This window comes from Mus pahari, chromosome 13 (genome assembly GCF_900095145.1).
Source record: "Mus pahari chromosome 13, PAHARI_EIJ_v1.1, whole genome shotgun sequence".
Taxonomy (NCBI): domain Eukaryota; kingdom Metazoa; phylum Chordata; class Mammalia; order Rodentia; family Muridae; genus Mus; species Mus pahari.
The window spans coordinates 91266980-91279898 of record NC_034602.1 but is presented as its reverse complement, the minus strand read 5'-3'; the positions used below and the strand labels follow the sequence as shown (position 1 = coordinate 91279898).

The following is a 12919-nucleotide window of genomic DNA, read 5'->3' as shown; positions in this document are numbered from 1 at the left end:
AAAAAAAAAAAGAAAAAAGAAAAAAGAAAAAAGAAAAAAGAAAACTGAACAAGGCCACACCTACTCCAACAAGGCCACACCACCTAATAGTGCCACTCCCTGGGCCAGCCACATTCTCAACCCACCACAGTAACATACTCTTTGAAGCACTGATGAAATAATGCAAAGCAGGTACCATTTAAATGGCTGTAACTTATTTTCTCTTGGTCGAGGCATCACAGGTACAGAGAAGCACACACACACACATGCACACACATACCCCCCCCCCACATGCACACACATGTACATGTAAGACTCCCGAAATTGGGGAGACAGTTGCTCTAGTCTCAGGATGGCGCTGACCCCCCCCCCCACGTGAACTCACAAGAGACTGTCTTTGATGCAAATCACATGAGGCTTTATTTGGGGTGCCAGAGCTCTGGAAGACAACTTGTATCTCACACAGGGGGTAGAGTTGACCCCTAAGGGGAGAGGGACCTTTTTTTTTTTTTAATGGACCCTCCAGGGGGAAGAAGGGAAGAGGGAATTGGGGATTTCCAAACCACATGGCCCTGGGCCATCAATCTGACAAGTTTTAGCTTCCTGATTTGAGATGATTTACAAAGAATGGGTATAGGAGGGGTGAGGGGTTGGAGTCCTGTGCAGGAGCAGGTTACCAGGGAAGTTTTTCACCTATAGCCTAGCAACAAAGCCCACAAATTCTTGGCAAAAAGCTATAACAATCTGCAAACACATGAGTTCACACAATAATCAGGGCCTGTGCAAACACAAATTCAAAAAGTATTCAAACTATACAAATGTTCCTAAGCTACTGGGGTGTAATAAACTTTTTCCCTTCACCAGCAATAGAATCTATTTCATCAATCTAGGGTTTTAATGATTTCTTTTATCTTGTCAAAGCCTTACATACACACATACCCTACACACATGCACACACATACTCCCCCACATGCACACACATACAAACGTACTCACATATACATGTACACACACAAGCACACATATATACATGTGCTGTGTGTGTGTGTGTGTGTGTGTGTGTGTGTGTGCGCGTGTCCTGTGAAAGTTAAAATGAGCATCCTAATTTGGGAGATTTGTCATTTGATCCAGGTAAAGGCTCTGACTGGAGAGAAGGCTGTGAAAGCATCTCACGCCACCCTGTCATTGGAAATCCGATGCCTCTCCATCTCTTCACATCTTAGAAGCCATATGACAGGATTAGACACTGGAGTCCCCAGGAGGTGATAGGGCCTGAGCGTCTACCTTTACAGATGACATTAGTAGTTTTGTGACAAGCCCGATGGCTAGTCAGGCCTTTCTTCCATGTGAGGTCAGAGCAAGATGTGCCATTTTCGAGGACAGTCCCTTGACACTGAATGTACTGCTACCTCAGCTTTCCCAGCATCAGAACTGTGAGACTAATTCTCCTATTTGTGAGCTCCACTGTCTGTGTCACCAGCCTTCTCAGAAGGGGAGTAACTGATAGGATATTAAATGGTATTTATGAAAGGGGCCTTCAGGCTGTGGTCCCAGCAGTGCAACAATGGCTGTCTCCAGAAAGAAAGGTCAAGATTGCCACAGTTAATCAGTCTATGAGACTGAATGTCTCAGCAGCCTCAACAGGGTGCTGGAGTCCCAGGGAATTCCCAGTCCGTATTGGAATCCTGAAGAATTAGGCTCTAACACCAGTGGAGGAGAGCCTCAGGGGTAGGATACATGAGCTTGCCCGTAAATGTGACAGCCAGCAAGCAAAAGGCAAATGCCTCCTCTGTCCTTTTAAGTGGGCTGCTGCTAGAAGGTGTGGCCCAGATTTAGGGTGCGTTGGCCAACCTCAAATGATCCAACCAAGGAACTCCCTTGTAGGCACACCCAGCTGCTGGGGTTTTAATTGATTCAAGATGTGGTCAAGCTGACAACCAAAGTTAACCCCACATTGTCTGATTGAACTAAGGCACGCAGGTGTGTGTACCACCATCCCTCCAAGATGTAGCTGGTCTTGTGAGTTGGGTCTCAGATCTTCTCCTTCAGCATCACCTTCATCTCCTTCAGCATGTGCTGACTTCCAGACATTCTGTCTTGAGCTCAAAGGAGTCCATCTCCCTCCCCTTTGCTCCGTGAGCCTGTGAACAGGTTCAAAATGCAGAACTGAGTTTAGCAGATTCAGTAACAGTTCACACTGGCGAAAGTGGGACTTGGTCTTCTCTGGTCATGAAAGCTAGATATTTGAAGTTAGGTTTGTGTTTGTGTTTGTGTTTGTGTTTTTCTCCTGTGCAGTTTTAAAATCAAGCTGAAGTGTTAGAGTGGAGTTTGGCCGGGGCAGGTGATGTATTAGAATATTTAAGATCCACCAATGGTGCCTCATTGTTAGCTTCTGAGAGGCGACACATGCAGATCCACCCTTGACACCTCAATGTGTTAAAACGATTAAGAACATTTTAAATATTAAAGGGAAGGAGGTGAGAAAAATATTCAAATAAATAATTCTCCCTCTGGAGAGAAAAAAAAAAATCCCTGCAGTCGGTGTGTGAGATTGTGAGAAGATAAAACTGATAAATGTTGAGAGTAAAACTTGCCTGCGGTTATGTGTGCACACACAAGTGTTTACATAAATTTACACAGAGAGTCAAGCATAGATTTATGGCTTCGTATGACTGGCTTAAGTGTCAGGAACATAGTAACAGATGTCCACATATTCCTTTAACCATCTGACCTGGTAATAGTAGAGATGGGTCAGTAGCTTATGCTATAGTTATATGACACTGGTTGTAGCTGAAGTCATCACTGTTATTGTTATACGACATTGGTTATAGTTCTTCAGCAAATACTGAAGAAACTAGTCAGAGAGTCTTTCTAAAGGTGTGCTTCCATTTTTATCTCCATAGAGAAAGGGGAAAACATCAAGAATTCATGGCCATGAGTTAAAGATGACTTACTAGGAAAGGGAACCCTTGACACACCAGTCTACCTGTGCAGCAGCAACAGTGGCAGTCGGCAGGTGTGCTTGTTAGATCACTGCCAGGGATGATGTAGGGACTGCAGAGAACGGGGGTTTGTAGTGCCTACAGGGACAAAGGAAGGAGGGAGACAATTTCTGAAGATGGAAGTTTAATACAATCAATTATGTGCTTGTTCGCCTGCTGGAAACCCAGAGAAGTGGGCTTCTGTCTGGGCCTCCTGGAGGGAGGGCTTTGCAGGGAGCTCCCGACTCTGGAAGACCCCAGAACTGCCATGTTGCCAGACCGCATACTCATCTCTGAAGTCAGAGAATCTTGAGCTGGAAGCAGGTACCTGGAGAATTTTCTGTTACACCAACACCGTATCCGGGATAAGGGGTCGAACCATGGTGGCCGCAGCTGCCTTCTGCCAACCTGAAATGTGGAGGATGACACCAATCACTGTGGCACAGAAAAATCACACATCTTCTGCCAGCTTGACTTGCCATCCAGCCAATGGCAGGAGCTGGCTACCATCCTAGCCCTGCCTGGCAAGGCTTTCCTGGGTCTTGACAGACCCACTGGAATCCAGAGTGCTCGCTACAAACGAACTAGGATTTGTCATTTAACTTTGAAGTCTCTTTCACACAAGAATGTTATGCAGAAGGGTCAAATAATATCCAGTGACCCAACTGGTAATATTCCACACAACGATAGACAGGCAAGATTGTCATTCTGTTGGGGAAAGGAGATTGTAAGAGGCACCTGACCTTGATGTTGATTAGAAACACCCTGTGGGCCTTTAAGGAAACAGAAACTGAACATTGTTTCATTAAAAACCCTAACCAGCTTATTAATGTTGAAAGCCAGATATCTATATAATGTATCTGGATTTTAACCAGACTTCTCCCTATTCTTTTATGTTATGAGGTGAACTTCAGAAACATGGTCAAGGTGGTGAGTTGGTTAAATTAAAATATAGCTAATGGGAAGACCAGAAATTGTTAACTAGTATACTGACTTCTAATTGTCACACAGTATAAAAAATTCATATTTTGTTCTATGTTGCATAATAAACCTAACAAGGACACTGCTTTTTAAGACTAGCACTCGGTGTTGTTTACTAGCTGAGACACAACAGCTACAGTCCTTACACTCTTAGAGCAAGCTTGGCGCAGGGATGTTGTTAATTCTGATGGGAATGTAAAGAGACTGACAAGAGAGAGAGTGTGCACTGTCTTCTCGTGAGTATACACTAGAGTGCAGCAGGGCTGCCATCCTTCGCAAAAACTTCATCGAGGAAAGGCTACCAGAGAAAGGGAGAGTGCAATACGATGTCAGGAGAACCTAACCAGCGAGTCACCTATGGAGAAATTCAGGCGTTGGTGTTTCTTCAGTTATTCCTCAGGACCTCGGGGCTTGGCCCACTGTCTGCAGGACCAGGTCAATATTTCAGGGATTTACCCAAGGGCAAGCCTCCTGAATCTTTCCTCTGTAAAGAGAGATGCAGAGTCATTGAAGAGCGAGAGATTCACCAGCCGAACTGGCCAAATATGGGGGCCATGCATGTTCTTGGGCAGCATCAGCAAGCGAGGCTGCTGAGCTGCAGGATTGACCTCAGAGGATGGCATCAGCCAAGGAGAATGACCAGCGTGCTAGCCCGTCATGGGGCCTGACTGTCGCCATCAGGATGTGTCGGCTGCCTGGATGACTGTATCGCTACGCTGACCTCAGAGGTCATGTGACTTCACCGGACGTGCCGTCATGAGTTACTTTTGATTCCTGTCTTATTTCTTTTCATCTATTTATTTTAGAGATTTGAAAAATCTTAACTAACTTATATTTGGCTGTAGATTTTCAGGTTTTCCTTGAAGTGAGTGGCCAGTTCCTGCGGCTACCATCACTGACCTTGAGAAGTAAATTTAAAGCTTGTATGCATGAGCCCGTAAATACAAAAACCCGTAAAGCTTGTAGTTTGCATGCCAGGGCTCTCTTCATCTTACCTCTTCTCTCATTGGTGGGATAAACGTAACACATCCCAGCGGCGGGGTACAGATTCTAAAACATGTAAGAAGACGATCAGAAAAAGTACGGTTAGAACTTCTCCATTTATTAACTCCGCGTGTGACAGAGGCCAGGGGACAACTTGCTGGAGTTGGTTTTCTCCTCCCACCATGTTGGATCTCAGGATTCAAACTGGAGTCATCAGGCTTGGCAGCAAGCCCCTTCACCTGCTGAGCCACCTCAGCAGCCCATAGGTTCTCTTTCTGTTTTAAAGCAGCGTGGTACAAAGTGGGTCCATAGATAACGTCATCTGAGACCAGGGCGGACAGTCGGATTGTCGACTGTGTGATAGGACCACGGAGTGAGCACGGGGTGTGGGAAAGCGCTGGTAGCCCTACCCTAGATTTCCCTGACATCCAGAGTACCATAGCTTTATTCAGTTCAGCACCACATGTGCTAGAATACCGAGAGACTGAAGTACTTTCAGAGGAAACAGCCCAGATGAAGATGGGACTTGAAATTACATACAGACCCATGGTATGAAGATGCTGGTGATATTTAGATGAAGAAAGAACATGCTTTGCTGGAAGCAGGGAGGCTGACTTTCTGAGTGTTTACTTGGCCCTTTGAAGGATTTCAGACTAGAGGTTGGTCATAACAAAAGGGAATAGTTTCTATAATTTGGCATGGCCAACTGCTTTCAAGGTAACCATAGAGACTACTGTCTTTGTTGGAATCATGGCCTTGCTACTCTTAAAGCTGCCCACCAACAGAATGAGCTGGCTTACTTACAGTGAGCTCTGACTTTGAAGGGACATAGGCAGAGAAAAAAAAAAAAAAAACTTGTGTTGGAGATAGTTTAGAGAAAAGTAATTCTAAGTAGAGTTTAATAAGGTCTATTAGTTTTAAATATGACCTGGCCAGCCCCCGATAATCAAGGCAGAGTCCTATGGGTTTTTAAAAATCTGCTCTAGCACAATGACAGGGCGGGGTATTACTCGTGAGTCTATTTTTCTATTTGCAAGACTGTCTGCTTGCCAGCCAGCCACATTACCCAAGTACTTGCTGTTTGAACCCTGCTCAGATTACATCTGCTCCAGCAGTTCATCCTGGGGGTGCATTTCTCTCGGACACATGCTACTGCTCCATCCCATCTAATGGAGACCTCCTGTTCTCCCCATCGTCCTCCTCCTTCACTCTCCCTTGTCATTCACTGCCCTTCCTCTTCCTCCTTGTATCCTGATCTTTGATCCCCCCCCCCCCAGCCTGGTTACTCAAACTCTACCTCTCTATTCTCCTTGGTAGTTGGCTGTGGCCATTTTTATTTAGCCAATAGTTTTAAATTGGGGAACAAGGTTTACACAACAAAGCCTGGTGTACGTAGGAATTTGCTCCTCTTGGAGCAACAAGATCTTGGGGTACAGAATTTAACATTTGAATACATAGGAACACAAGACCTACCCCCAACAACTAAAGATCAAATGAAGGGTGTACTAGGCAAAATATAAAGCTTCATCCAAGTTGCCCTGTGAGCCCCTCGTTACCATAGATGTACCCCACATCATTATAGGAAGTCACACTCTGTCTTCTGACTCAATAGCTTGACCCCTAAATGGTTAACAGCACTGCAAATTTAACAAATCAGTTTTAGGGATTCCGGTTCACTTATTTATCCTGAAAACCAACAAAACCCAGCAAACCCCGAAGTGCCTTGCATGCAATACAAACATGTTATGGGTAAATCATGAGATACAGAAGCAAAAAGGCCCTGTAACATTCTCATTTGACTACGAGAGGAACAGTCTATGACATTAGATTGCTTTTTAAAAGCATGAGAATTTACTGTTAGCTGACTTGAAGGCTGCATGTGTCAGTAGCACTTACTTCTCTCTTGGTGGTTATGTGTGGTATGGGAGTGTCTTCCAGTGATGTATCTCATCTTGAGCCTTGTAGTTCATGAGTGCACTCTCATGACTGATCAGTCAATGCGTTCATGGCTTTTGCCGTCAGACTGTAAAAAACTGGACCTTGTTCATGGGGAAAGAGCAGATATACATGTAAAATAATCAAAGAACCTGCAGTCTATCTCAGATAGAGACTACCTACATATCCTGTTGACAGATGAGAAATTCAAGCTCAGATAGATGGAATAACTTACCGTGGTCATGGGCCCTATGGGTAATTTGAGTGCTTGGCTTCCATATCCCAATCTCCAGCTCAGTGGTGCCATTTGAAGCTGTACCCTGGCAATGTCCCACCCTTTTTCCTTCCCCTTCCACATCCTGATCCCTTCCCCCTCCCCTTCCCATCTTCTTCCAGTCATGCCTACCTTTCCTTGTGACTTTATTAACATGTATCCTATAAGCATCCAGCTATGATTCATAGAGCTATCGTCTTTGTCCATACTGCGTTCTGAAGTCGGACTCCCTTTTGAATCTTGACAGTGCTGCGTATGACGCTGTCCTCGACAGAAATGTGGCCATTAAGAAGCTCAGCAGACCCTTCCAGAACCAAACTCACGCCAAGAGGGCTTACCGGGAGCTGGTCCTCATGAAGTGTGTGAACCATAAAAACGTGAGTCTCTGTGTGGGAGGTTGTAAGGCGAGAGGAAGACAGCAGCTGCTCTGCTGGCGGCAGGCTTGCTTGGCCAGCTCTGTCTCCTAAGGTTGTTGGTTTTGCTCACATGCTGAATTTGGTTTTACTGTCCCCATGGTACCTTCCTGCTTTAAAAATTATCCAGAAGCCATATGGCATTGAGGAGATGAATGGGACTGAGATTCCAGTATTATGAAATTAACCTTATTTGGTTATCATGCTCAGAATTAACCCAGGAGCCTCATGCTTTACAATCAAACTGAAGCCCCCAAACAAACTAAATACCCGAAAAAGCCTCATAGGACAAACATTTCCTTCTGTTTTGGGTTCATAAGAAATGAGGGAAGATTTGCGCCACCATATTGTCTCCTGTGCACTTCAGTTAGTCAGGCTGAAGCTTCAGCTGTTGAGGACCCCTCCCTGCTGTGTGAGTATCTTGCTTTGGGAGGGGGAGGCAGCCGGAGCACACAGAGGAGAAGCAATTGGAGCAGGGCCATCCAGAGGCCTTGCTCAGTGCACCTGGGTGGAGGTGGCCATTGCTTCAGAGTCCAGTCTTCATTAATGTCAGGCGAGGACCTCAGTCTGTGTGCCCTCTGTCCTCTTAGTGAGGAGAAAGCAAAGAAAATTCTTTAACTTTACGATGATAATTCCTAATAATAATCACAAGTTTATTAGGCACATTTTCTTTCACACAAATATGCAATAAATTTATACTTTCATAGATAAACCTAAAAATAATAGCGATCACATCTTCCTACTTCGCCCTAAAGTATAAACAAACCTAGAATATATGAAATTATCAATATATTTTGTAAGTGAGATCGTTTCATGTGGCAAACTGTCTACCAGAGCAGTAAGCAGCAAATTATGCTTGGCTGAATGGCATTTGTGACAAAGCGACAGTGTGCCTCTTTTATTCAGTTGCTCTACTCCAGTGTGACTTCTAGAAAGAAAACTGGATATGATGGGAAAAACAATTCTCAAGAGTCACACTGTGAGGCAGAGAGAGGCTGATTTCTGAGTTCGAGACCAGCCTGGTCTACAGAATAAGTTCCAGAACAGCCAGGGCTATACAGAGAAACCCTGTCTCGAAAAACCAACCCCCCCCCCAAAAAAAAAAAAAAAAAGAAAAAAAGAGTCACACTGTATAAAAGCAATGTGGTCTCTTACTTTGTAATGCCTTGGTCATGTGACCAGGGAGGGGGCTTCCGATGTCAGGAAGGAGAGTGAAACAAACCCCTCCCAGCGAAAGCTGATGGGTACGGGAATGAACAGCTGAGAAGAACGTTTGCAATATGTGAACTTCTTCCTACTTAATCCGGAGCCTGTGGAGGTCTGGAAAGATCTTATGGAGAAATTCCCAGCTGCTTGGCCAACTTGAGAGACATGTTCTCTCTGGTGTGGCTTGGATAGGTTTCAACTGTGCTTTCCAAAGGTTCATATGTTGAAAGATTGGTCTCTGGTCTTGTCATGTGAGAGGTGACCAGCCAACCTTTCAGAAGAGGGATCTAGTTGCTTAGGATAACGGTAGACAAGTATTTAGAAGGGATGAGCATAGCTTTCGTGGGAGCTCTGGGATTCCATGAGAATGTCTTGTAAACGTGAGCCCAATCACTTGTCCGACTTCCTGCTTCGAGGTATGATTGTTCCCTTGTGGCATCTCCATAACCAAGCTCAGGCTGGCACCAGGCCTTGGAACTCCCAGGACAGTGACTAAACAACCTTGCCATACAGTTACTCCACCATCAGCATTGCCTTATAGAAGGAGAAAACACTTGAGACCTTCCTCTGATGTTGACTGCAATATCCCTGCATATCCCGAGGTTTATGAGAACCATTCCTTAAGGAAAACAAAGACTTCCAAATTGCTATGACAACTTATAGACAACATCAAACCCACTATATCCTCCTTTTATGTTTGTGTATGTGAATATATGCATATGAGCCTATTCAAACGGTTTTTAACAAAGAGAAAGCTCACCTACAACCAACTATAATTCTTCATTAATACTCTACACAAAGGGAAAGGCTATTTAAACTGGGAATTCTGTTAATCCCTTGAAAAGCGAAGAAAAACAATGAATTGATCTCATTAAAATTCTTTTTAAAAAATTATTATTTTATTTAGTTACATCCCAAATGTTGCCCCCTCTTGGTCCCCCGTTACAGAGTTATTCCCCCCTTTTCCACTTCCCCTTCACCTCTGAGAGGGTGCCGCCCCCACGTCCAGGTGTCCCCCATCCCTGGGGTGTCAAGTCTCTGCAGGATTAGGCACATCCTCTCCCACTGAGGCCAGACAAAGCAGCCCTCTGCTACAATTGTGCCAGGGGCCTTGGAACTGCCCATGTATGCTCTTTGGTTGGTGGCCCAGTCTCTGGGAGCTCCCAGGGGTTCAAGTCAGTTGACACTGTTGGTTTAATAATAGGAAAATCCATTTAGAAAAAGAAAACCCAATTCTAGGAAATGATTGCTGTGATGGCAAGGTCTTGACAAATGCTGACTCATGGCTGTGCCTCACCAGACTTTGGAATAAAACAACTGAATCAGATTCCTGCTGGGAAACGCTATTCAGAAGTGGAAGTGTCTGTGATGATCTCTTCTGGAACTGAGCTGCGTGTTGGGCACTTGCCTAGTGGGCTCAGCACTGGACAGCAACACATGAGCTTTTAGCTGGGACGTTAGGGGATATGGAGAGATGACTCTGGGTAAGAACATGGAAATCTCTGCCGAAGGAGATGGGTTAAATTCCCAGAATTCCCAGCACCTGCGTGGTCACTCGAGGCCACCTAGTTCCAAGGAATCTGAGACCTTTGGCTTCTGAGGGCAGAGCGCACAAACATATGCTCAAGCAAGAAGTTATAAAATGGGTGCCTAGGAAAATGGGAAATAAGAACACTGAAGAAGGAATGGATCACGATGCCCTTCAGGCTCCACTTCCCCACTTGTAGCAGTGTGACAGGCCTGAGATCACAGCTGGTGGATCCTGAGAGGGGAAGTAGGGGCATGGGGACAGGGCAGACTAGCAGGTCAGAGGCTAAGAGAGAGTACGTCACAGTGAGTATGAGGAGAGCAGGCTCCCCAGAGGCAGCTTCAGTGAGACAGTCCATTTTAATGGGGGAACAAAGGCTATTTAAACCCTTGGGAGTGAGTAGGGGCTATCAGGGTGAGTGTACATCATTGGCTGGGGCCAGGGTGCTGGGGATGCCTCATTTGCATACGGAGTAATTCCAGGTACCACTGGACATGACCTTATAAGGAGAAAGGAAGTTTAATCTGGCTACGGGGATATGGAATAGGAGACCTCCTCCAGTGAGGCAAAGGAAATGTAGGCCCAGGGTAGAGAGGGGAGCAATGCTAATCCTGCTGATCTCAGGATGAGATTTCTGGGGTTAGGACATACCTCGAGCCCACTCTTGCTCCAGGTCTGCTTCCCACAGCTCCACAGCACTCCCCGCCCCGGGCCCCATATCATGGGAAACTGATACTGAAAGCAGCCTGTAATGTTGCTTGAGACTAATTTAAATGCCACAAGATGATGGAAGTTAGCCTTATTCAATCCTTATATGGTGTGTATGTGTGAGAGTGTGTGAGTAAATGAGTGTGTGTGTAACTGTGTATGGTCCAATTTTTCTAAAACAAAAAAACCCCTCTGCAATAAAATATTACTTTATGAGATGTATTTGATGTATGGGAAATAGACAATGATCACATATGATGATCACGTGACAGATGCACTACATACACGCATCATGCCACTTGACCTGTCATCCAGCTCTCAGAATAACAGACACTTTTAAGTTTAACACAAACACTGGATGCCTCAGTGCCTTTTAAAAATAATTTATCCAAACAGCAATGAAAAAAATTATAGCAATGACTCATTTTTCAGTTCTTTAGGGTTGTGTTGTTTTAAGCATGTTATGTGTGAGTGCCACAAACAAGCTTTCTGAAAAGCCACTGAATTTGTTTGTGCCCTGAAGTTATTTAGATCTCAAATGAAGTTTTTGGTAAAGTGGATTTCTATTCATAGCTACATTTTAAGTAGACAGTTCCCCTTATTTATCTTTTTATTTTCTGCTCATACATTAATGTATAACATTTAAATGGGAAGACATGTGGGGTTATTTATACAAATAATTTATACGGACTTATGCCAAATGTCGTTTCTCAGGTTGACTTACCTTACCACCTAATTCACAAAGTCACTCTAAACTACAGTTAGAACTGAATTTAGCCAACTTTTCAACCTGCTTTTTGCAGAATTTTTCATCATTACTGTGCACAGTTCATCCTACCCCATCCCCACCCCAGTACTGACTGGGGCCTTGTTTGAAGTAGTATTTGACTGAAATAAAAGAAAGTTTCAACACCAAAGCAAAGCATGATGTACAGTGTGGCTTTGCGTTTGGAGGGACAAGGCACCTTGTGATGGTTTGTGAGGGTTCCCTTGCCTTTCTCTCCCAGTGTCTTTGTCACTCTATGAATTAACCACCTGTGTGCGATCACAGAGTCACAAGAAGCAGTGCAGTACACAGGTCTTTTCTAGCTTTGTCAGTTCTCTGCCTCAGAACTGGTACTATGACTTCATTAGGAACACGAAGACAGGTTTTATGTGCTTCCTGATCACAGTTTTCTGTTCTCAGAAGCAGTTCAGAGACATTCCCAGCTTCTCCTGTTTCCATCGTGGCTTTATTGAGTGTCTTATAGTAAGAATAAATACATTATACTTCAAAAATAATTAACTTTCTATTATCTTTCTTTTCTTTGTCTCTTTCCTGCTCTCTCTTCCAGATTATTAGCTTATTAAATGTTTTTACACCCCAGAAAACACTGGAGGAGTTCCAAGATGTGTAAGTAACAAATGAATAAAGGTAATGAAAGAAGGTTGAGCCCGGCATTCACTTAGACAACTCCAGGGTAAAGGAAAAAAAAAAAAAAAAGAAATAGTAAAATCCTAGATGAAATTCCCTGCCAAGATCAAAGGGACCTGAGGGACAGGACCCAGAGCCTGATGCAATATGTAGTGAAGATGCTACTGTGATGAGTATGACCTTCTGAAGGGCACTCCTGCCTCTGTCTGGTCCATAAGCTTTTTGTTCCACACTCTCAGTAGAGCAGGAAAGTAAGAAGGCCTTATTGAATATTTGCTCATCAATTTTGTAAGATTCTGGGACAGCTCAATTAATTTTATGAAATATTAATAAAAGACAGGCTGCAGGGTTTTTTGTTTTGTTATGTTTTGTTTTGTTTTTGGTGGGGTAGAGAAGTTTGAGACAGGGTTTCTCTGTGTAGCTCTGGCTGTTCTGGAACTCACTCTGTAGACCAGGCTGGCCTTGAACTCAGAAATCCACATGCCTCTGCCTCTGCCTCTGCCTCTGCCTCTGCCT

The 12919-nt window shown here is 44.3% G+C and overlaps 1 protein-coding gene across 6 annotated transcripts in view; it reads left to right on the top strand.

Moving 5' to 3' along the window:
* Window positions 1-12919, top strand: part of Mapk10 (mitogen-activated protein kinase 10) — a 288159-nt gene that overhangs the window by 201879 nt on the left and 73361 nt on the right. For all 6 annotated transcript variants that reach the window (XM_029544976.1, XM_029544977.1, XM_021210549.2 and 3 more), the window contains 2 exons: window positions 7382-7511; window positions 12324-12382. In XM_029544976.1, coding sequence (XP_029400836.1) covers window positions 7382-7511; window positions 12324-12382 — 189 coding nt within the window. The remainder of the gene's footprint in view (window positions 1-7381; window positions 7512-12323; window positions 12383-12919) is intronic.